General features: G+C 46.3%; 1 protein-coding gene across 1 annotated transcript in view; it reads left to right on the top strand.

The window, feature by feature from the left end:
- LOC127002810 (uncharacterized) overlaps nucleotides 1–23,412 on the top strand; it is a 48,417-nt gene extending 25,005 nt beyond the window's left edge. Inside the window, exon 3 of the mRNA XM_050869015.1 lies at nucleotides 21,756–23,412. Coding sequence (XP_050724972.1) covers nucleotides 21,756–21,941 — 186 coding nt within the window. The 3' untranslated portion in view covers nucleotides 21,942–23,412. The remainder of the gene's footprint in view (nucleotides 1–21,755) is intronic.
- The last annotated feature ends 1,416 nt before the right edge of the window (nucleotides 23,413–24,828 follow it).

Raw genomic sequence — 24,828 nt, 5'->3', positions numbered from 1 at the left:
TATCTCAATCAATTTTTCAGGGAAGCTTCGTGTCTATCCAGAATAGAACCCATTAATTTTTTTTTGTCAAAGGTCAAGGTCGCACAAAACGTCATTTTGGCCATAAATTCGGTTCTCCTCATCGTAGAGCCTTCATACTTGGTTCATATATTAGCTCATGGAAAGACGCAACTTGCATGGCCTTGACCTTGACCTCGAAAAGTTCTCCCAAAGTCTTAAGTTTCCAAAAAAATAGATTTTCATCAAATTTCGAAACAAATACTTCCATATGATGCATCATGCATGGCCGGATGTCAAAGGTCAAAGGTCAAGGTCGCACAAAACGTCATTTTGGCCATAACTTCGGTTCTAATCATCGTAGAGCCTTCAGACCTGGTTCATATTTTAGCTCATGGAAAGTGAAGAACAAGGAGGCTTCAGGAAGGGAAAGGGATGTGTGGCTCAGATATTTTCCTTCAGGATGGTAGTAGAAAAGAATAATAGCAGAAGGAAAGAAACTATACTCTGCCTTCATAGATTTGGAAAAAGCTTATGACAGAGTCGATTGGATTGCATTGTGGGATGTTTTAAAGATTTATGGTGTGGGAGGAAAACTGCTTAGTGCAATAAAGTCTTTCTATGAGGATGCATCTGCATGTGTCAAAATTACTGGAGAACAAGTGAACATTTTGAGATAAAAGTGGGCTTAAGACAAGGGTGTGTCATGTCACCATGGTTATTCAGTATTTATATGGATGGTGTTATTAGAGAAATGAAGGGCAAAATTGAAGAAGTTGGAGTAAGAATATTCGATGTGGGAAGGAAGTGGGTAATGAATTCAATACAGTTTGCTGATGACACGCTGCTCATTGCAGAAAATGAAAGTGACCTACAAAATTTGGTCAGTGTTTTTGATAGCGTCTGTAACAGGAGAAAGCTGAAAGTAAATATCAACAAAAGTAAAGTGATGGTTTGTGAGCAAAGTAGAAGTGAGGTTGTAAATTTTGTATGCCCATATAGAGTGGGAATTGAATGTGAAAAAGAATGCAAAATAATTTTGAATGGTGAAGAAATGGAGGAGGTCAATGAGTTTAAGTACCTTGGATCAGTTATGTGTAAGCATGATGGTACGGAGGGAGAGATAAGAGAAAGGGCATTGCAAGAAAGAAGGGTGGTAGGGTCTTTGGGACGAATCATGAATGGCAGAAGTGTGAGAATAGAGGTAAAGAGGGATTTGAGAAATACAATAATAGTACCAACCCTCACATATGCAAGTGAAACGTGGGCCTGGAATGAAAGTCAGAGGTCTAGAGTGCAGGCAGTGGAAATGAGTTATTTGAGGAGTGCTTGTGGTGTGAGTAGAATGGATGGAATGAGTAATGAAAGTGTGTACGAGCATTTTGGAATGTGTCACAGGGGTGAAGGGAAGAAGTGCGGAGTGGTGGAAGAAGTGAAGCGACAGACTTTAAAGTGGTTTGGCAACATGGAGCGAATGGAGGAGAGTAAGATGACCAGAAGGGTGTATGTAAGTGAGATAGAGGGAGGGAATGCTAGAGGACGACCTCCAGTGAAATGGAGGGATAGGGTGCAAGTGTATGTTAGGGAGAGGGGGAAAAGATCTTTGAGAAACTTTGAGCAGGCAAGGAGGGATTGTCTGGATAGAGAAAGTTGGAAGCTCTTCTGCCGTGGCCATCCCCTGGTGGGAGCTCCTAGGAGCAGGCGTCGATGAAATGATGATGATGATGATAACGTACAGACTAACAGTGAGACAAATCGCCATGCGCAGGTCATCGCTAAATGTGTAAACAATGGGGTTTCCCAGGTCCAGGCCACAGGGCTCAAGTTAGAGTCGATCGACTATAGTCCATCTTCTCCCTTGAGGTGGGACTTGCCATGATCCTCCTTACTCTTGCTGGGTACGGTGCTAATCCTTCCTCTATTTCCAACACTCACAAGTCTTGTGTCACTGTTCCTCTCCCTTGTTCATGTATCTTTTTGGTCTATAGTCCATCGATCTTCTCCCTTTCTTGGGGTGGGACTTGCTATGGTCCTCCTTCATCTTGCTGGACCCGGTGCTAATCCTTCCTCTGTTTCCAACACTTACAAGTCTTGTGTCACTGTTCGTCTCCACTCTCTCCTTGGTCTCACAACTGGCCTCCTCCCGGGTACCTCCATTTCCTCCACCGTCCTCAGCACTCTGTCCTCTGTCTCTCTTCTCATATGTCCCAACCATTGCGGCCTTCTTTGTCTCACCCTTCTCTGTTACTTTTTCAAACCACATCTCTCAGCCACTTCTCTCCCAGTGGGTCTCCTTTAGGGTACCTCCATTTCCTCCACTGTTCTCAGCACTCCGCCCTCTGTCTCTCTTCTCACATGTTCCAACCATTGCAGCCTTCTCTGTGTCTCTTTCAAACCACATCTCTGAGCCACTTCTTCATTCTTTTCTGTGAGTGTATATATGAGTGTAAGTTTGTATAATATATTTCTACCTTACATAATGACTTTGACTATCCAGAGAGAGAGAGAGAGAGAGAGAGAGAGAGATGTATGGCTTTCTGCTGAGTCTGCTCGGCCCATGTACTCACTTCCAAGAAACAATCACAACAGTGAGGCCTTGTGTTACTTAACAAACAGATGGTCACTGCTCTTCCCCTACACCTGTAAACAGTGGTGTTCCACAGGGCTCTGGGCTATCCCCCACCCTGTTCATTAAGAATCTTTCCAAACCAAACTGTTCTATCCACTCATGCCGATAACTCTACTGTGCATTGCTCAACATCTCTCAACTGAAGACCCTCCCAACGGGAATCACATGACTTAAGGCTGGACCCTGCAGACCTTTGACCTTGCTATCATTTCTGAATGTGACAGAGGTAATTTGGTGTCCTTCAGTGCCTCAAAACTCAATTTCTCCACCTGTCAGCTCAACACAATCTTCCAAACACCAATCCCCTATTCTTCAACAACACTCAGCAGGGCCCATAACTTACTACCAAGTAAATGAGTGACTGCATCAACTGAAGCCGATGTAATGACAACCATTTTGTGTCTCAAGAACGCCCTCAGCCAACCGCTGTTTGAGTCCACACCACTACCCAGCCTTATAGTCCTGCAAACGAGAGCGCTTGATAGAAATCAACCCATACCGGAGGTGTAACATTTGTCATTATATACTGTTGTGCTGGAAACTTCCCCCGGCGTCCATGGGCCTCTAAAAGGCTCCGGGAGGAGCGAGCAGGGGGGCGGGGAGCAAGGCGAGCCGTCCGCGCCCCGCGGGGCGCGGCCAGGCGCCAGGCGGGAAGTGTTGCCAACTCGCACATATTTTTGCTACATGTTCTTGTATGATCTAAAATATACTGTAACATTCTAGACTGTACTGTTCTGGATATATACAGGAGAAGAGGGCGAGAGGAGACAGTCCCAATCATAGCAAGCTAGTGGTAAGTGAAGAGTCAGAGTGAAGTGTACTACTAAGGAAGAATATTAAACTACAGAAGCTGTGTAAAGTGTTTACATATCTCCCTCCCACGGAGTCTCCTGACGGCGACACGGAACCCAAGTACACGTCCGGCATAACATTGGCGTCAGGAGTGTAGGCATTTGGGTTTTTTTCGTCATGGAGACTCGTTCCCATACTGCCCAGAGGGACGACGTGTTGACTGAACTCTTGGAAGCTTTGAAACTACAGGGGGAGAAACAAGAAAGAGCACAGCAACAACAAGAAAGAACACTCAAAGAACAACAAGAAAGAGCACACCAAGAACTCAAAGAACAACAAGAAAGAGCACAGCAACAACAAGAAGGAACACTCCAAGAACTCAAAGAACAAGAAGAAAGAGCACAGCAACAACAAGAAGGAACACTCCAAGAACTCAAAGAACAGCTAGAAGATCGCTTCACAGGATTACAGCTACAGCTAAAAGCAGTACAAGATGGAAGTGAGTCAGTACGAAGAGAAATGACTGTTTTTTTTTTTTTTTTTTTTTTAAATTGCAGCCTATTGCGCCGGTAGGCTTCTTCCTGGTGGATCCTGGTCGGTCCAGCTTTCTTTTTCCGTGAGTCTGATGAGAGCGGCCCCCCCTGTGCTGGCAGCAGGGCGTGTTTATAGTGGCGCTCCATTGCATTCTCATGCTGCCTCCTCCAGAGCATCATCTGATCTAGAAATCTAGTCGTCCGTGATAGGTGGTCGTCTGGTCAGCATGTGTAGTTTTGGGTTACTGGCGGGCGGAAAAAATCCCAGCTTGGTGGCACCGGGCGGGGGAACTCCTCTCCTCCCTCTGAACACGCCGTTACTTTGACGACCCTCAGACCCGCCCCTGACCACGAACTTGGTACAACGCCTGATAGAAGTGGAGAAAGAACACACAAATCTTCAACAAGAGATAGAGGTGGTACGGGAGACAACACACAAAGAAATATTAGAAGTAAGTGACAGAGTGAAGGCCCTTGAAGACTGCTTGGCTGGAAACGGACAGCCAGTGCCTGCAGGGGCTAGTTGTACCCAAGATGCTTCTCCTACGCAAGTCCGGGGTAATTTGAGCCCCGTTTCACCTGAGTTTATTCCCGCAAGAAGTTCCGCCAGCCCCATGAGTCTGCTGGGTTCCCCTGTTAGAAAGAAGCCTCAGGAGTTTGATGGCAAGGTCTCCTGGGAGGCTTACCGCGCTCAGTTTGAGCTGTTGGCAGCTCGGAACGGATGGGATGACCAAGAATGTGCGGTACAGCTGGCCACTAGCCTGAAAGGGGCGGCGCTGGAGGTCCTTGCTCAGCTCGACAATGCGACAAAGGGCAGCAACAGCGGGCTGCCACAGGCGCTGGAGCAACGATATGGGACCAAGCACCAGAACGAGCTCTTCAGGGTTAGGTTCAGAACCCGCAACAGGAGGCGCGGCGAGTCTCTTCAGGAACTCGCTCAGGACCCTGAGAGCATGGCGCACAAGGCATACCCAGGTGCCACCCCTGACCTGCTGACGGTTTTGCTGCGTGATCAATTCATCGATGCCCTGGACAGCCCTCACCTGAAGATACAAGTGAACCAAGCTAAGCCAACATCAATGCAGGAAGCTCTGGCACGTGCCATGGAGTTTCAGTCCTTTGTTAGGTCTAGCTTGTCAAGCTTCAGGGACGACTCGACTTCTGGCTTTAGGGCACGAAATGGCGCTGTCAGCGACACAGACAGGTTCCAAGGAACGTGCTGGTACTGCGAGAAGGTTGGGCACAAGGAGAACGAATGCTATAAGAGGAAGAAGGAATATGAAGGTGGCGCTAAGAAGAAGCCCAGAGAAGGACCCAAGTGCTGGACCTGTGGAGAAAAGGGGCACTGGAAGAATGAGTGTCGGAAAAATGTGCCCCCAACAAGGGACCACCATTCGGGAAACTAAGAAGGACTGGTTCACGGGGGCAACGACCAGTCTGTCCTGTACATGCCCCGAAGATATCAACGTGCAGGAGAACCACCATGACGAGCTGCCAAGTGGAGGGCAAGGTTGACGGAGTGTTGTGGCCTGTGATCGTCGACACAGGCTCGGAACGCACATTTGTGCGGCCTGACGTGGTGAGTCATCGTCGGCTTCCTAAGACACCGCATCGACTGTGCAGAGTCACAGGACACTACGCAGAGCTCAGAGGCACAGTGGACGTGAAGTTTGAGCTCGGAGGAAAGGAAGAGTTCCTTTCTGTCTACGTGGCTGACATGGACGACCCCTGCATCCTAGGTATGGATTATCTTGTCTCCCACAGGTGCGAGCTGGACTTCCGCGCTAAGCAGCTGACTGTAGGAGGAAGGAGGGTGCCACTGACGACTATGAACAAGGAAGACCTGCCAGTGACGGTCAAGCGCACCACCATTATTCCTCCGAGGTCGGAGATGCCGTTACCCTGTCAAATTACGGGTGCCCCCCGGGCTAGCCTGTGGATGGTAGAGAGTGGAAGTCGATGCCCGGTAGAAAACGGGGTGATTGTAGGCAGTACTTTGGTAGACCCTGCTGCAGCGGAAGTGCCTGTCGTCGTGACCAATGTCTCCTTCAGCCCAAAGAAAATAAAACAAGGGATCGACCAGGAACCAAGAACCTGTGTCTGCAGGAGAACCCTGACGAAGCCCCAGGAGGAGCTGCCCGACTACCTGCACGACCTGTTTGACAGGAGGTCCAAGTGTCTAGAGGAGCCCCAAGTGGAACAGCTCAGGGAGCTTCTCGTGAGGAATGCAGATGTGTTTTCCACAGGAGACCTGGACTTGGGGTGTACGGACCTGGTAGAGCACCACATCGACACAGGTAGCCACCGCCCAGTGAAGCAAGCTTCTCGAAGGATGGCATCACCCCGTCGCAAGGAGATGGATAAGGTAATGGATGATCTCCGGCAACAGGGGTTAATCGAGCGGTCCAGCAGCCCGTGGGCGTCTGCTGTAGCGCTCGTCAGGAAAAAGGACGGTTCCCCCAGGTGCTGCATGGACCGTTGAGGGCTCCTCAACGGTCTCACCATCAAGGATTCATACCCACTCCCACGGATCGACGACACGCTCGACGCTTTGGTGGGCTCCAAGTGGTTTTCAACACTGGATATGAAGTCTGGGTATCACCAAGTCAAAATGGCGGAGCAGGACAAAGAGAAAACAGCCTTCTCCTACGGTCAAGGCCTGTGGCAGTTTAAGGTCATGCCCTTTGGCCTGTGCAACGCGCCGGCCACGTTCGAGCGGCTGATGGAGAGGGTGCTGGAGGGACTTCACTGGAAGACGGCACTCATCTACCTCGACGACGTGATTGTCTTTGGCCACACCTTCGAGCAGGAGATGGAAAGGCTATCAGAGATCTACGCCCGGTTTAGAGCTGCACACCTTAAGCTCAGCCCGAAGAAATGCTGCCTGTTCCAAAAGGAGGTCCAATACTTGGGACACATCGTGAGCGAGGCTGGAGTACGCACTGATCCTGAGAAGGTGGCTGCAGTAAGGGACTGGCCGACACCCACCAACGTGAAGGAGCTGCGGAGCTTCCTCGGGTTGTGCTCATACTATCGCAGGTTTGTGAAAGGCTTCGCTACGATTGCTGCACCACTGCACCTCCTGACGAAGAAGGGGCGCAAGTTTGAGTGGACAGCGGAAACTCAGGTTGCCTTTGAGAAGCTCAAGGAGGCCCTCATCAGCTCGCCCGTACTCACCTACCCAGACCCCTCTAAGCCTTTTATACTGGATTGTGATGCCAGTGATGAGGGGATTGGTGGAGTGCTGTCCCAGGCATGTGCCGACATGGAACGGGTTGTGGCCTACTTCAGCAAGAAGCTCACCCCAGCCGGGAAAAACTATTGCGTGACCCGGAAAGAACTCCTGGCAGTAGTCAAGAGCCTTGACTGTTTCCATGCTTACCTGTACGGTGCAACTTTCACCATCCGCACGGATCACGCTGCATTGAGGTGGTTGAAGTCACTGAAAAACCCTGAGGGCCAGCTTGCTCGCTGGATAGGTAAACTAGAGCAGCATCACTACACTATTGTGCACCGATCTGGGCTAACACACGGTAACGCGGACAGCTTGAGCCGGCGCCCCTGCCTACCTGAGTGTCAACATTGCCTCCAGAGGGAAAGCGTCCAGAATATGTGCCGCTGCACTACAGTGAAACAGACATGGTGCCATGGGAAGACTTGGGAAAACTGCAGCGGGAGGACCGAGATCTGAGACCGATTATGGAGTGGCTGAGTCAGTCGTCAACGCAACCTGGGTGGGAAGTAATCTCGAGAGAAAGCCCTACCACCAAGAATTACTGGACTCAGTGGGACACTCTTCGGATGGACGACGGGGTGTTGCAGCGACGCTGGGTCTCTCATGATGGTCTTGACCACTACTGGTCCACGGTGCTACCTGTGAAGTCCCGGGAGGGCGTCTTGAAAGAATTGCACGACAGCATCACCAGCGGACACCTTGGGGTAAAGAAGACACTGAGTCGCCTGCGCCAAAGGTTCTACTGGATTGGCATGAGGAAGGACGTGGAAGAATGGTGTCACGCGTGTGAGGTGTGCTGTGCAAAGAAGGGCCCCAAGAAGCGTCACCGTGCCCCATTGCAACTATACCATGTTGGAGCCCCCATGGAACGGGTGGCAGTGGATATAGCAGGACCCTTGCCTCTGACGACGAACGGAAATAGGTACATCTGTGTCACAATGGATTACTTCACCAAGTGGCCGGAAGCCTACGCCATCCCTGACCAGGAAGCCACTACCATCGCCAAGGTTTTGGTGGAGGAGTTCTTCTGTCGCTTCGGTGTGCCTAACGAGCTCCATTCCGACCAGGGAAGGAATTTTGAGTCAACAGTCCTGGCTGAGTGCTGCAAGCTCCTGGGTATCAAGAAGACCCGGACCACCCCTCTGCACCCACAGTCAGATGGAATGGTGGAGAGGTTTAATTGGACGTTGGGCCAGGAGTTGCCCAAGCAGTGCAACAATGATCAGTGTTCATGGGATCAGAAGCTGCCTGCGCTCCTCATGGCCTACAGGTCTGCCGCCCACGAGACTACACAAAGGAAGAAGAAGAACAAACAACAGCAGACCTGCTGGTCCTTACGAGGTTGTTTGTGACAAGCTACACTAACTATCTAATCAAAGATGGAAGATGAAGGACAGCAAAGGCGAAGACTCCTCCCCACCCCCCCATCCCTCCACCCAAAGCTGGCAGGAAAGGAAAAAGAACCATGCAGCATGGAAAAACTGCATGGAATTTATGTAGGAAAGAGGAAAGAACTACCATTACTGCTACCACTAACCGGGCGATAAAAGCGGACAAGGACACCAGTATTCGAAAGAACTTAACGTTATTACGACAATGAGTAATATCTTAGTTGCTGGTTGGATTCAAAACACTTGACTAATCTATTCTTGAAGGCCGTAACTGTTGTATTATCAGCGACATCACAAGATAGAGAGTTCCAAACATTAACAACTCGATTGAAGAAGAAGTGTTTAGCTTCGTGCGACGAGAATCTTTTACCACTTATCTTCAAATTGTGATTTCTTCTTGTTCTATTTGATGGATCAATTGTAAAGTAATCTTCCGCATTAATATCACTGAATCCTTTGAACATTTTAAACACTTCTATTAGATCGCCTCGCATTCTTCGTTTTGATAGGCTGAATAAATTTACTTCTTTAAGCCTTTGTTCATATGACAAATTTCTCAACCTAGGAATCATCTTTGTTACTCTTCGTTGGACCCGTTCCAACTTTTCTATGTCTTTTCTGTAGTAGGGAGACCAAAACTGTACACAGTACTCTAGACGGGGTCGGACCAACGAATTATATAGTTTTAATATTACTTTTTCGGATTTATTATTAAAGACTCGTCCGATGAAGCCAACCAATTTGTTTGCAGTTTTAACTACCTCTGAACAATGCTGACCGGGCTTTAAATCGCTTGATATAGTGATTCCAAGATCCTTTTCTTTACTTACTGCAGAAAGTTGTTGGCCATTCATTACGTACCGAACGCGATTGTTATTTTTTCCGATGTGCAACACTTTACATTTGTCAACGTTAAATTTCATTTGCCATTGATTGGCCCAACGTGCAAGTCGATCTAGATCTGATTGTAAAACTTCTTCGTCGAGTGTCGCAGTTACTTTACTAGCAATTTTTGTGTCATCAGCAAATTTTGATACTTTGCAAGTGACCCCATCATCGATATCATTAACATAAATTAAGAAGAGCATGGGGCCAAGCACTGATCCTTGAGGTACGCCGCTTTTGACATCGAGCCAATTAGATGTAACACCGTTTAGAACTACTCTCTGTTTCCGCTCAGAGAGCCAGTCCGCAAGCCAATTGTGAACGTTTCCCGAGATACCGTGCGCCAGTAGTTTGCTGAGCAATCGTTGGTGGGGGACCTTATCAAATGCCTTTTGAAAATCCAGATATATGATATCTACTGATCTGCTTTCATCGAACACCTCAAAAATATAGTGAAAAAAATCAAGTAAGTTAGTCAAACACGAACGTTTACCACGGAAGCCATGTTGCGAATTATTTATCATATTATTTTCTTCGAAGAATTTCACCATATTGTCGCGAATGATAGTCTCCATTAACTTACAAACAATAGATGTGAGGCTAATTGGTCGATAGTTTCCTGGATGAGACTTGTCCCCCTTTTTGAAAATTGGTGTGACATTTGCAAGTTTCCAATCCGACGGAACTTTTCCAGCTGTTAAAGATTTATTGAATATGATGGAGAGCGGTTTACAAATTTGATGTTTGATTTCTTTTAAGACCCTAGGGGTAATTTTGTCTGGACCAGGAGCTTTGCTTACTTTTATCTTTTCAATTGTGCGTAAAATGTCACTTTCTACGATGAGCACGCCACTTAACATCTTTTCGGCCCTTCTAACCTCCGGCGGTTGAGGTGATAAACAATCTTCGTCGGTAAATACGGATGCGAAAAAGTTATTTAGGATTGTAGCCATTTCATTTTCATCGTTCGTGTGGTTACCATTTTCATTAGCAAGCGGTCCGATACCACAAGTGAGTGACTTTTTATTATTTACATAGCTGAAAAATTCTTTAGGATTAGATTTACTTGTTTCCGCTATATATTCTTCAAGATTTTTCTTGCTTCGTTTTATTAATTTCTTGGTTTCGCGGCGAATTCTGTCCAACTCTAGTTTGTCAGCCTCGCTCTGAGTTGATATGTATCTACTGTATACGCATTTTTTAAGAGATAGGCTATTTTGAATTTCGTTATTCCACCATTTGGGTTTCTTCTTAGAAGCTGAACGTCTGTTACGATAGGGTACGCATATGCTTATGGCATTGTTCAATATTGTGGTGAAGGCCCCCCAAGATTTATCAATATCTGTTTCCGCCGTGATTTCAGTCCAGTCAGAATTATTTAGAATTGATCGGAGTCCTACGAAATTCGCTCTCTGATAATCAGGCACCTTTTCTTTACTAGGAGTTACTTTACTTTCTTTCATATTGATGCTGAATGTGATTGTTCGGTGATCGCTAGAACTAAAAATTGGACCAACATTTACTTCGTTAACTAGATCAGCTGTCGTTGAAAAGATAAGGTCAAGTATATTATTTTCCCGAGTCGGTTCTTGAACGTATTGATGCAAATCACTTTCTAGTAAATTTGTGCACAGGTCGAGCCCTGTATGACAGTTCAACGGTTCACCCCATCTTTTCACTGGCAAGTTAAAGTCCCCAACAATTACTGCCTCGCAACTGCTATTTGTTTCTAATAATAATTCACTTAATGCGTGGTCGATATCAAGAGTCTGCCTTGGCGGTCTGTAGATAAGTCCAATTACTATTTTACGAGATTTATTTTTAATTTCAATGAAGACCGTGTCTACATTGGTTATAATATCTGTTTTCACGGATACTGGATGGAGAGAGTTGTGGATATAAAAGACAACGCCTCCACCCTGTCTGTTCTCTCTTTCATGACTAAAAATGGTATAACCCGGTAATCTATATTCCGCAATGAAATCTCTATTTGAAGTGTCTATCCAAGATTCTGTGACTCCGATGATGTGATAATGATTTGTAGCTGCGAGGACTTCTAAGTCTTCAAATTTGTTACGTAGGCTACGAGCGTTTACATAGCAAGCTTTAATGTGATTCGAGTCGGGAGTTTTTCGGGTTGAGTGCACCCTTACGGTGGAGCTGCTGCTGTTCTCGCCTCTGCGTTTTTTGGCTTTCGAAGAGCCACTTGGTCACAGAGCAGCCTCCCGAAACGGGCTGCTCCAACAGGGTTTAAGTGAATGCCATCAGGAAGGAACAAGTCTGAATCGTAGTAAAAATTGTTCCACAAGTTAGCGAACTGGACGTTTTCTTGTGAGCAAAGGGACTGAAGTCTGTTGTTTGTGCTGAAGGCCTTATTGTAAAAGCTAGATTCGGCACCGACCCTCGGGAGGATTCCTGAGATTATGATGTTACTGGCATCCGTTTTACGTTTATACTGCTTGATCATGCGGCGGTATTTCTCAAGCAGTTCCTCAGAAAGGGTTGTCTTTACGTCATTTGTCCCCGCGTGAATGACAAAGAGGGAGTTTCGGTCGGCATTTCTCGTGACATCATCGCACGCTGCAGTGATGTCGTCCAGTCTGGCACCTGGATAGCAGTAACGTTTTCTGCGGCCGTTTGATGAACGACCACAGAACTCAACCAGCTGGCCACGCACCATGGAGTCCCCAACTAGGCGAGTCTCGAACTCATCCTCCATGGTGTCTGCCAGCACCTGGAACCTATTGAAGGTAGTGGGGGTCAGTAAATCCTTGGTTGCCTGCTTCGGTTTGGCTCCATTCCTTACAGGTTGGAACCCGACATCCTGTGAAGCAGGAAGAGAAGCGTTAAGTGGGGCAGGCTGGAAGTTGTCCTGTGAGGCAGGCTGGGAGTTAGCCTGTGAAGCAGGCTGGGGGTTAGCCTGTGAGGCAGGCTGGGGATCAGCCTGTGAGGCAGGCTGGTGGTTGTTCTGTGAGGCAGGCCGGGGGTTAGCCTGTGAGGCAGGCTGGGGGTTAGCCTGTGAGGCAGGCTGGGGGTTAGCCTGTGAGGCAGGCTGGGAGTCAACCTGTGAGGCAGGTAACACGTCCTCCCGTGAAGCAGGAGGGTCGTCTGGAGAGGGCACAGTCTCGGTGGAGGGCCTCTCCACCATCGATGGTGGAGTCACTGCCACATTAGTTAAAACAAATTCCTGAAGGGCTACAAATTTCTTTTCAAGTTCATTGTGCTTGACTTTCCATTCAGTCACAACTACGGGGTATTCACCGGCAAAGCTGATGTTTGGACGTGAGCTGCGATTGCCGGTGGACCTACTGACAGGAAGGCCTCCTGGGGAAAGCTTTCCAAGGGACGCCTCCAGTTTTGCCCGTCAACTAGAGGAACGGCTGGAAGAGGTGCACCATCAAGTCCGTGGTGCCTTGAAGTTCTCCGGGGAGGCCATGAAGCGCGGTTACAATATGAGGGCAAGCCACGTTGACTTCAAGGAAGGAGACCAAGTCTGGCTTTACAACCCGCAGAGGAAGAAAGGACAGTCTCCGAAGTTACAGAGCCCCTGGGAAGGCCCTTATACTGTGCTAGAACGCCTCTCCGACGTGACTTACCGAATCCGGAGAACGGAAAGGACCAAGCCGAAAGTTGTCCACGTCAACCGGCCATGGAGGTACCACGGTCCGTAAAACTACACCTGGAACAACTACAGACACCCAGCAGCCGACGAAAACGCAAGGGACGTCCAGGACCGAGAGGAGGTCGACGACGACATAGGCCTTCTGGACCTTTCAGCCGAGGGAGATAACCTCCCGGCTTCGGCAGATGTTCCAGGGACACCCCAAGAAACGGACGACAACGAGGCGCACCAGGAGACAGACGCGCAGGAGGCACCGAACAGAAGACAGAGACAACGCAGGCGTCCACAGCGATACGACGATTATTATGTTTTTGATTCATTCTCTTGCATAAGGGGTTTGGACAGTATAAGGATGAGCATGAGTAGAAAGTCGCGTACAGCGGTGCCGCGGGAGGAGGGGAGGCATGCAGTTAGCAAGTTCAGAAGAGCAGTCTGCATGAAAATATCGATAGAAGATAGAGAGGCAACATGGCGGCGGAATTTAAGAGGTAGAAGACTGTCAGTATGAGGAGGATAATTGATGAGACGAAGAACCTTAGACTCCACTCTGTCCAGGAGAGCTGTGTGACGTGAGATGCATACTCCATATGAGGGCGGACAAGGCCCCTGTAAATGGATAGCAACTGTGCGGGGGAGAAAAACTGGCGGAAACAGTATGAAACACGTTTACATGGCCTTAGTGTTTTACTCCTCTAAACCTCACCTTCTCTTCATCACCGAAAAACAGGTTTCTGAGGCTACTGACAGCAATCTCCACTCTGTTCCCTCCTACTATATATCGCTATCCTAAATTTCAATCCAAAGCTAGATGTTGCGTCTACGTGCGCAACGACATCACTTGTTCTCGTGCCCACGACCTTGACTCTTCTGAATTTTCCACCATCTGGCTAAGACTTCATTGTCATTCTATTACTAAATACATATGTGCTGTTTATCTCTCATTTAACTCTACTGACTATGTAAAATTCTTTGACTATAATGGGTAGGCGGTGGCTGAACAGATAGCAAGACGGCCCCGCGTTCAGGAGGACGCGAATTCAATCCCCGACCGGTGCCACCAAGCTGGGATTTTTCAGCCGCCGCCGAGTGGCTTAAAACTACCCACATGCTGTCCGGAAGACCACCTATCAACCCGGACTCTAGATTCTAGGATTAAAGATGAGCTCCGGGAGGGCAGCATGAGCCAGTGCAAGATGGCGCCACTATAAAACACTTGCCTGCGCCAGAACGGGCTGGGCCGACCATCAGGACCCACCGGGAAGAAGCCTTGGATCGACCATCAGGATCCACCGGGAAGAAGCCTACCGGCGCAATAGGCCAAGACGTAAAAAATAAAAAAATAAATAAATAAATAAAATATATAAACTCTAAAGTGGAGCACATCTTGACCCACTCTCCCTTCGCTGAAATCTCCATCTTGGGAGATTTCAATGTTCACCACCAGCTTTGGCTTTCATCCTCTCATCCTCATCCCCGACCGTCTTGGAGACCGGCCCAACATACTAGACCTCTTCCTTACTTCTAACCCTTGTGCTTACTCTGTCAAACTGTTCTCTCCGTTGGGCTCCTCCGATAACAATCTTATATCTGTATCCTGTCCTTTCGCTCCTGTACATCCTCTGGACCCACCAAAGAGGCGATGCTTCTGACATTTTGCTTCAGCTCGGTGGGACGACTTGAGGATGTACTTTTCCGATTTCCCGTGGAATAATTATTGCTTCCAGGGGAGAGACCCCTCTGTGTGTGCCCAGCGCATCACAGAGGTGATTGTCTCTGGAATGGAGGCACACATTCCACATTCTTTCTCTACTCCTCATGCTAAAAAGCCTTGGTTTAATCTTGCTTGTTCTTGTGCTATTAAAGATAAAGAGGCAGCTCACAAAAGGTACCAGAGCCTTCGCATTCCTACTAACCATGATCTTTATATTTCTGCCCGGAATCGTGCCAAATATATTCTCCAACATACCAAAAACTCCTTCAACCTTCATCAATAGAAAATGTCAAAACCTTTCTTCTCTAATTCTTCCCGTGACTTCTGGCATCCAGCCAAAAATATCTCCTCCAATTTCACTTCTTCTTTCCCTCCTCTCCTTAACCCTGACGGCAGCACCGCCGTCTCATCTATTTCTAAGGCTGAACTCTTCAAACAAACTTTCTGTAACAACTCCAGTCTGGACGATTCTGGGCCTATTCCTCCTACTCATCCCCCCTCTGACTCCTTCCTGCCTGTTATTAAGATTCTTAAAAATGATGTTTTCTATGCCCTCTCTGGCCTCAACTCTCAGAAGGCTTATGGACCTGATGGAGTGCCTCCTATTGTCCTTAAAAAGTGTGCTTCCGTGCTGACACCCTACCTGGTCAAACTCTTTCGTCTCTGCCTATCAACATCTACCTTTCCTTCCTGCTGGAAGTACGCCTTTGTACAGCCTGTGCCTAGAAGGTGACCCCCGCAATCCTCAAAAACCCGCCCCTATAGCTTATTTCTTGTCTATCTAAAAGCTGAATCAATATCAACCGAAAAGATCAAAAGCACCTTCCACTTAACCTTTCTATCTATCCGCCGTTCGGGTTCCGGCGTTCCGTTCTACTGGCGATCTTCTCTTTCTCTTACTCTCATCTTCTTCTCTTCTCTTAGTTGTTTTGCGCTAGACATATCGAAAGCCTAGAGTCTGGCACAGTCAAAACTTTCTTTCTAAACTGCCCTCTTCTCTCCTCTCCTCTCCTCTCTCCTTTATCTCCAGTTTCCTTTCCGGCCGTTTTATCTCTGCGGTGGTAGACGGCATAGCTGGGCACGATAACAGAAAACCTTATCCCCGATAACCGATAACTGATCATGAAAAACCTTAACGGCGATAACCGATATTCGTTAACTAGAGACACAAATATAGGCGATAACCGATAACCGATAACCGATATAAATCCACAATTCCGATACTAGCTAACGATAAGTCCGATAGGCGAAAACGATACTATATTGATATTTCAGATCGAACAACATTGATGAATTCAGATTTTCATTATCTGTATTTTAGGAAACTTACAAAACCTTAAAACCACACGTTGACACGTACATATGGACGTTAATACTAGAAATGCCTGAACCGGTGTTGTGTTATTCGGCGTCTCCACCATCAAAAATTGTTTACAAATACTGGTCTCTCGTGAACGGTGCATGCTCAGACCAGCAAGCGTAGATTTGTACAGTCTCAAATAGCTTTTTAGCTGTAATTAAGAGTTGCTGGAAGGCTGAATCAGACATATAGTACCACTACCACCATCCTCGCTGTTTCTAGAACGACACTCTGTACGAGTTGTATTTATATGTACAGAGTGTCGTTCTAGAAACAGCGAGGATGGTGGTACTGTATGTTTGATTCAGCTTTCCTGCAACTCTTAATGTGTTAAAAAAGCATTGTGAGACTGTACAGGTCTACACTTAATGGTCTGATCATGCGCAGTTCACGAGAGACCAGTGTTTGTAAACAAAAGCGCCAGCTTTTGACGGTGAGACACCAAATAACACAACACCGGGTACCTTCAGTATCATGGCATGGTCACAAACGAATATGGAATATCAAATTTGAGGCAGTGAATAATCATTTTGGGGGGCAAAGTTAAATGATTTTTCTCTATGATATATTGATTTTTGAGTATCATAAAAAAATAACCTAGTGTTTTAATTTTCATGATCTAAGTATGAAATCTCATCACCGAAGCAATTTCATACCCCGAAGTTTTTTCATACAACACCGGGCCACGCATGCGCAGTAGGGAGACAACGGTTTTTTTTTCTGAAAGGCGGAAAAAAAAGTAGCGATTATCGCTAGTTTGGTTACAAAAGTAACGAAGATACCGATATATATTTAAATAAGTAGCGGATGGTCGATAATCCGATTTTGTTATCAGCGATAAAGTATCGCGATAACTTATCGCGATAACGCCCAGCTATGGTAGACGGTCACTGTTCTTCCCCTAAACCTATTAACAGTGGTGTTCCACAGGGCTCTGTCCTATCACCCACTCTCTTCCTGTTATTCATCAATGATCTTCTTTCCATAACAAACTGTCCTGTCCACTCATACGCCGATGATTCCACTCTGCATTAGTCAACTTCTTTCAATAGAAGACCATCCTAACAGGAAGTACATGACTCCAGACTGGAGGCTGCAGAACGCTTAAACTCAGACCTTGCTATCATTTCCGATTGGGGTAGAAGGAACCTTGTGTCCTTCAATGCCTCAAAAACCCAATTTCTCCACCTATCAACTCGACACAATCTTCCAAACACCTATCCTCTATTCTTCGACAACACTTAGCTGTCACCTTCTTCACCACTAAATATCCTCGTTCTATCCTTAACTAAAAATCTTAACTGGAAACTTCACATCTCCTCTCTCACTAAATCAGCTTTCTCGAGGTTGGGCGTTCTGTATCGTCTCCGCCAGTTCTTCTCCCCCGCACAATTGTTATCCATATACAGGGGCCGTGTACGCCCTCGTATGGAGTATGCATCTCACGTGTGGGGGGATTCCACTCACACCTCTTAAATTCCGTCACGATGTTGCCTCCCTTTCTATCTTCTATCGATATTTTCACGCTGACTGCTCTTCTGAACTTGCTAACTGCATGCCTCCCCCCCTCCCGCGGCCTCGCCTCACACGATTTTCTAATGAAGCTCATCCCTATACTGTCCAAACCCCTTATGCAAGACTTAACCAGTATCTTCACTGTTTCATCCCTCGCGCTGGTAAACTCTGGAACAATCTTCCTTCATCTGTATTTCCTCCTGCCTACGACTTGAACTTTTTCAAGAGGAGGGTATCAGGACACCTCTCCTCCCGAAATTGACCTCTCTTTTTGGCCACTCCTATGTACTCTATACGGGAGTAGTAAGTTGCGGGCTTTTTTTTCATTATAGTTTTCTTTTTTCACGCCCATGAACTGTCTCCTTTTCTGTAAAAAAAAAAAAATTTCAATCAACAATAAATATTTCAATCAAATTAAATTAACTTATTGAACTCATTGATAACTTATCTTCACAATATATCGGACTCGCACAGAAAAATTATTGCAGCATCTACATTCTATTGTGTGTGTGTGTATGTGTGTGTTTGTGTGTTTTAAAACAAGAAAGAGAGCAGCACGGCGAGTAATGGAATTAGTCCCCCTCCACCCCCACATAAGTACTTAATTTACACTAATTTTCTCTCCATATGCTAAGGTTTTCTGCAAGCAGGTAACGGAAAGGAAGCAAAGTGCCTTTGCATTGATGGAGCCTGTGTAGGTGTGTATCAGCCACGTGGCCCATGACAAGTATATCAAGGCTCATGACGTTCAGGAGGCAGCGTCCCTCCCTGCAGGCAAGGGTCAGGCGATGAAGGGATATGTAGGTAAGAAAAAGACTTCCCCAGCTGCTGCTAATAATGTTTTACAGTGATGAGTATAGGCTCCTTGCACGTGACGTCACACCCTCTCCGTGGCGGCGGCAGCAGACGATGCTTTTAGCGTTGTGTGGGTCCGAACCCGTATCAGCTGACGTGCGAGGTACTTTGGTAATCATAAGAAAGACAGTGAGTTTGCCAAGATGCCAGCATTCTGTGGTGTTATTGGGTGCGCAAACGAGTGGACAAAGTTCCCGGAAAAGTTTTCTTCCGACTACCAGCAGTAGACAAGAGATATGGAGGGAAGAGAGAAAATAACAAGAGAACGGCGAGGGAAGTGGCTGGCAAATCTGGCAAGAGCTGACTTAACCGAGGCTGGAAAAAGGCATCTCCTCGTGTGCAGTGATCATTTTTTGAGTGCTAAGTACCTATTTGTTTACTATTGTAACAGTCCGAATGTGAGTGAGCGAGAGGGTATGCAAGTCAGTGAGTAACAGAGTGAGTAAGTGTAAGCGAGTGCGTGAATGAACGAGAGAATGTGAGTAAGTCAGTGAGTGACAGAGTGAGTAAGTGTGAGCGAGTGGGAGCGTGAATGAGTGAAAGAGTGATTGAGTGAGGGAGTGAATGGGTGGCTAAGGAATGTAAGTGCGTAAAAGGTTATGAGAAGATAACACGGCGAGCGAATGAGCGAATATATGAACAAGATTTACTGAAATCCCTCATCTCAAAGCCTCGAACCCCCCAAGAAACCAACAACTAGTTGGTTAGGTAGGTAGGGTTTGATTGTAAAAGAATGTTCCGGAAGGAGGAGAGAGTCAGTAATGCGGGGTTAAAGATCACGTGATGGGGGGAGGGGAGGAGCTGATGAGTAAGCGAGGAGGAAGACGGAAGAAGGAAGAGCGAGAGAAGGCAGCGAGATACCACGGAGAGCAGACAGAGAAGCTTGGGAGACGCGAGAGAGAGCAGACCATCAGGAACGGGTAGCAGGCTGGTCAGGCCGAACAAGAGCAAGGAGAAGAGACGTAAAAGCGGAGTTGAGTGAGAGAGATGTCCATCTCTCCACTCAGCCCCCCGAAAACCACCACAAACCAACAAGAAGCGGGAAGAGGTCGGGCCCAGACACCGCCCATCGCTGGAGTGCGCAGGTCAGCACTCGTGGAAGCGGCCCCCCAAAACACTGCCCCAAGCTGCTCCCGCACGCTGGGCCGACCCACACACCACTCACGGCCTGCTGTGTGAGACTGTCTACAGGATGGGAACCTGTAAGAAGGTGTAGCCTGCCCATCGGCTGCCCTGGTGGCCGTCATAACACTGCCCCAAGCTGCTCCCTACACCACGACCGGCGCCTGCCTCTCCACACCGCGCGACCGCCGCGGCTGCCCCAGATCACTATGGCTGCCCCTAACCAAGCGGCCACCCATCACCAGGACCGCCCATCACATCGTGGACGTCCCCGGCCGAGCCCGACGCTCACGCCAGCTCCTGCCTCTCCTCCTCCAGCAACCAGAGCTAAGCATTATGAGTATTCCCCCCAAATCTCCCTTGTGCAGGTAGCTAGTTAGATTAGAGGCATACAGCCTGTCAGTCATTCGTGGTTTGTTTTAGTACTCCGCTAACCTTTAAAAAATGAAACCAAATACATATTGATATAAAACCTTACTGTGTCATCATTTGGAGCCTGTTTTCCTGCTCATTTGAGATTACTGAACCCTTACACGCCCCCCCATAGTACTGTTGTGCTGGAAGCTTCCCCCGGCGACCATAGGCCTCTAGAAGGCTCCCGGAGAAACGAGCAAGGGGGCGGGGAGCAAGGCGAGCCGTCCGCAGGCGCCAGGCGGGAAGTGTTGCCAACTCGCATATATTTTTGCTACATGTTCTTGTATGATCTAAAATATACTGTAACATTCTAGACTGTACTGTTCTGGATATATATAGGAGAAGAGGGCGAGAGAGGGCCAGTCCCAGTCATAGTAAGCTAGTGGTAAGTGAAGAGTCAGAGTGAAGTGTACTACTAAGGAAGAATATTAAACTACAGAAGCTGTGCAAAGTGTTTACATATCTCCCTCCCACGGAGTCTCCTGACGGCGACACGGAACCCAAGTAACACGTCCGGCATAGCAGTACATTATCACCATCCAGTTTCTTAATATTGTCTCACAAGTGGTTCACACGGAAATCCTCCCACCTTCCATAATTAATCACACCCTTCTGGTCACAAACCTCGGAACGAGTGTTCACTTGTCCTGAAGCCTTACCATCCGGGACCAGCGCTCGGGAATGTAGACGACTCCCACGCACGCTACCACATACCATCACAACCATAGTGGTCGTCAAAAAGGGATGTAGCGACACCCATAACACCAGGGTTAACACCAGACAATAAAAAGAACGCTACACTATTTAAGGCACAACATTCGAATAAACTCAATAATTTAACCGAGAGACACACAAAAGTGGCACAGGATTCAGTAACTCTCCAGCGGCGCCACCACTACCACTTGCACTAAAAAGACACAGACCAGACATCTGATTATTGTTCCTTGAAGGAATTCCTTATACTATGAACAATTATAGTCTGTACCTATTAACGGTATCTTGTACAGGTAAACTAACCATGTCAAATCAAACTTCACCGGCTCTAACCCTAACTCTATGACAGTGTGCTCTCTTACTGTTTATATTGTGCCATGCAGGGTTGCAAAATTTCATATTATCTGGCTTATATTGCAATTTTTTTTCCTGCTTCCCTTTTCAACAGTCAGTCATTGTATGTATCTTAGTCAATAACAAGAACTGCATATTGGTTAGGTTTAGTTTTGAACTGAATTTCACTGTTATGTTGTCTGGCACACCTGAAGATCAAGGGTAATTGTTGAGTTGAGCTCCGCAGCTCCAAAAGATGACATTACACCTCCCTATCATAAGGGACTAAATCCATTATTAGGCCTTTCTCTTCTCTTTAATTTTAAGTACTAGCTCTATCATATATTGGTTCAGGGACATGGATTTAGTCCCTTAACTACGATAAGGAGGCGTAATATCATATATTGGAGGCGCGGAGCTCAACTCAATAATTCCCAGATTAAATTTTATATAGGTAATTTTAGGTTTATGGATTCAAAACAATGCTCACCAGAAAAAGCATGACCTTTAGTCTGGAAAAAAATAAATATTGTCTTGGAAAGCGACTTCTGAGGTAAATTCATTATTAACCCTGCATTCTATTTGCTACTTCTGGACGGCCAGCAGTCCTTGAGGAAACTAGTAATCCAGACTGGGCTCTAACACAGAACCTTGGTCATCGTAAAGTGTCCCAGGAATTGGTCGCCATCAGTTGTGCTCGGCATCAAAGGATCCAGGAGAGAAAGTTGAAGAAGGATAAGGAGATGTTTATGGCAGCACAGACACTCGTGGACATACAGGAATACACTCAACCTTGCAGTGACGAAGTTCATGTTGGTAAGTGGGTATGTTGATATATGCCATCAACAAGTAGCCTGTTCCATGTTTTTTTTATGGAAATACAGACGTTTTCATAAAAAACACATCACCATAAAATGTATTCTCATCCTTTTTCTTGGTGTAAGTTAAGAAACGTCTTCTAAAATGGGTATGAATTTTCAGGGGTCAAAGTTGTCATGGGAGTGTATTACTATCTTCTCGCACCTTTCAGAACAACAGGAACAGTTGTCCCTCCCAGCCAATGGCCAGACATTTCAGACAGAGAAGCAAACCATTCTTTCTAGACCATCTGCCTGCCAGACAGAAACAGTAACAGTTGCAACTGTTGGCTGCCAAACAGACCTCACCCTAATGAAGATGACCATGTTTGATCAGCAGTATGAGGACTTGAACCTGTTACGAACAGAGGTGTATGAATTCCGTTCTACAGTAGGTGACTACAATAACCTCAACCTCAGTAATGATGATGAAAAAGTACTTTTTTATACAGGGCTGCCAAACTATGCTGTACTGATGTGCATTTTTAATTATGTTTGCCTTAATATTACCCATTCAATTAATTCAAAGCTATCCCCATTTCAAGAATTTATGTTTCTGATGCATCTTCATTTAAACACATGCTTCCAGGATTTGGCCTACAGATTTAATGTATCTCTTTCAACTGTGTCAAGGATATTTTATAAATGGGAAGATACAGCAGATACAAAATTAAGACATTCCATTGTTTAGCCTGGAAGAGAAGAACTTAGGCTAGCAATGCCTGCATGCTTCCGCAGGAATTTTGGTGACAAGAGTTTCTGTCGTACTTGACTGTTTTGAAGTGACCCTGGCTACTCCTTCCTCCCTAATGGCCAAGGCAGCTACTTGGTCAAATTATAAACACAATAACTCCATGAAATTCCTCTTAGGCATTACTCCCACAGGATGCATATCATTCATATCTAGAGGTTGGGGTGGTAGGGTCAGTGACAAGACCATTACCAAGAAGTGCGGCATTTTAGAAAATTTGCTACCTGGTGATATTGTGCTTGCTGATATAGAGTTTGGAATTGAGGAAAGTGTAGGATTATACCATGCAAGTTTATATATTCCATCATTTACCAGGGGAAAATCGCAGTTGTCAGCCTTTGAAGCTGAAAATACTAAGAAAATTGCCAGTGTAAGAATTCATGTAGAGAGTAATTGGGCTGGTTCGTCGTAAATATAAGATTTTTCAAGGTCCACTTCCAATAGAATTAGTAAAAGGTAATGACAGCAATGAGACTACGCTAGATAAAATAGTTTGGATATGTTGTGCACTTGTTAACTGTTGTCCAGGCATTGTACCAATGACTTCATGAATGTAATTTAATTACTTATTTATGTTTAATATGTAATTTTTATCAAGCCTTTTTTCCAAGTGGGATGGCAGATTAAATTAATTGGTAAATGTAATCCAATTAATTACATTATCCATTTCCATACAATAAAGTAAAAACAAAGATTGTTACTATAACCATATAGTGTCTCTTAGTAACCCTTTTTAATGGGGGAGGGGGGCCTATGGATAGAAGCCTTGACAGGCCTAATAAGACCCACTTTTTTTGTGTGTTAAGATGGCCCAAATGTAAATCATGGCATTAACAGTGACATACAGACTATCATTATCTCAATCAATTGGGGCATACGCCGGGGAGCGCGTCGCCACATCCACCCTATGACGCCAGGCTCAGGGGTTCCTCCGATCTAGTCTCCATGCAGGCCCCCTTCCCATCCCAAGTTCGTACCTCATGGCAAGTAACACTAATAGGTGTCAAATAGGTCTCATGCAATAATCGTTGATTTGACACAGTCATTCCAGCGATACCCTATGATCCTGCGTAGACACCCATTACCAAAGGCATCAATCCACCTCTCCAAGTCGCTATTCAGTGTCCATGTCTCACACCCATAGAGTAAGACAGGGAGCACAAGCGACTTGAAGATCTGGATCTTTGTCCTTCTGCACAGATATCGACAACGCCATATACTCTGGCTGAGCGAGTCCATAATGCCGTGGGCCACACAAATCCGTCATAAGACTGCCTGCCAAGACCCACCGTCGTTGTGAACTATACTACCAAGGTATGTGAAATTTTCCAAGATCTCAACATCCTCACCACACGCTCGAACAGACTGTACTGCTTCATCTAGCAAGCCCCCAAACACTTGTACCTTGGTCTTAGCCCAGGAAACCATTAAGAAATTACTAAAAGATGGGTTGAGAAATAAGACATACAAATAACTTTGCATCAGATTATATAAATATATTAGTGTGGACTAGAGGAGAACTAAGGGGAACATATATACATTCAATGTAAATCATGGCAATAGCAGTGACATACAGACTATCATTCTGAATTTACTAAATAATGGGTTGAGAAGCCATACAAATAAAGAACTTTGCATCAGAATATATAAAGATATTACTGTGGACTAAAGGAGGGCGATGACTATGGACTAGAGAAAACACTTTTATTATACCTTCAAATACATTTTCATCTGAAATTTATTTGTCTACAATTAGGGCAGTACCATTTTCCTTTGGGCACTCTCTTCAGCTTCATACAGGAAGTGTGAAACCAGCGAGTCGCACACATTATGTTGTCACACTGGATCATCCTACCATATTCATGCTGTCTACATGTGCACCATATTTCTTGAGCACCCTGAATATTACAAAGACTCATATGTGACGGCCTACGTGTGTACGTACACGGTAGCCAGGAGTTCTGGCAACACCTGTTGACAAATATTTTGACTTTTGTGGTGATGGCCTCCCACAGCCGTTCATCACGGACTACATTCTTCGAATAGACATGCTACTCAGCCAGGTGCCAACATTTCTTACCAGGATGAGCTCCACAGGCATGGAGCAATACA

The sequence above is a fragment of the Eriocheir sinensis genome, chromosome 24, assembly GCF_024679095.1.
Source record: "Eriocheir sinensis breed Jianghai 21 chromosome 24, ASM2467909v1, whole genome shotgun sequence".
In the NCBI taxonomy this organism is placed as follows: domain Eukaryota; kingdom Metazoa; phylum Arthropoda; class Malacostraca; order Decapoda; family Varunidae; genus Eriocheir; species Eriocheir sinensis.
The sequence above is the reverse complement of the archived record's forward strand: the minus strand, read 5'-3'. Positions and strand labels throughout refer to the sequence as shown.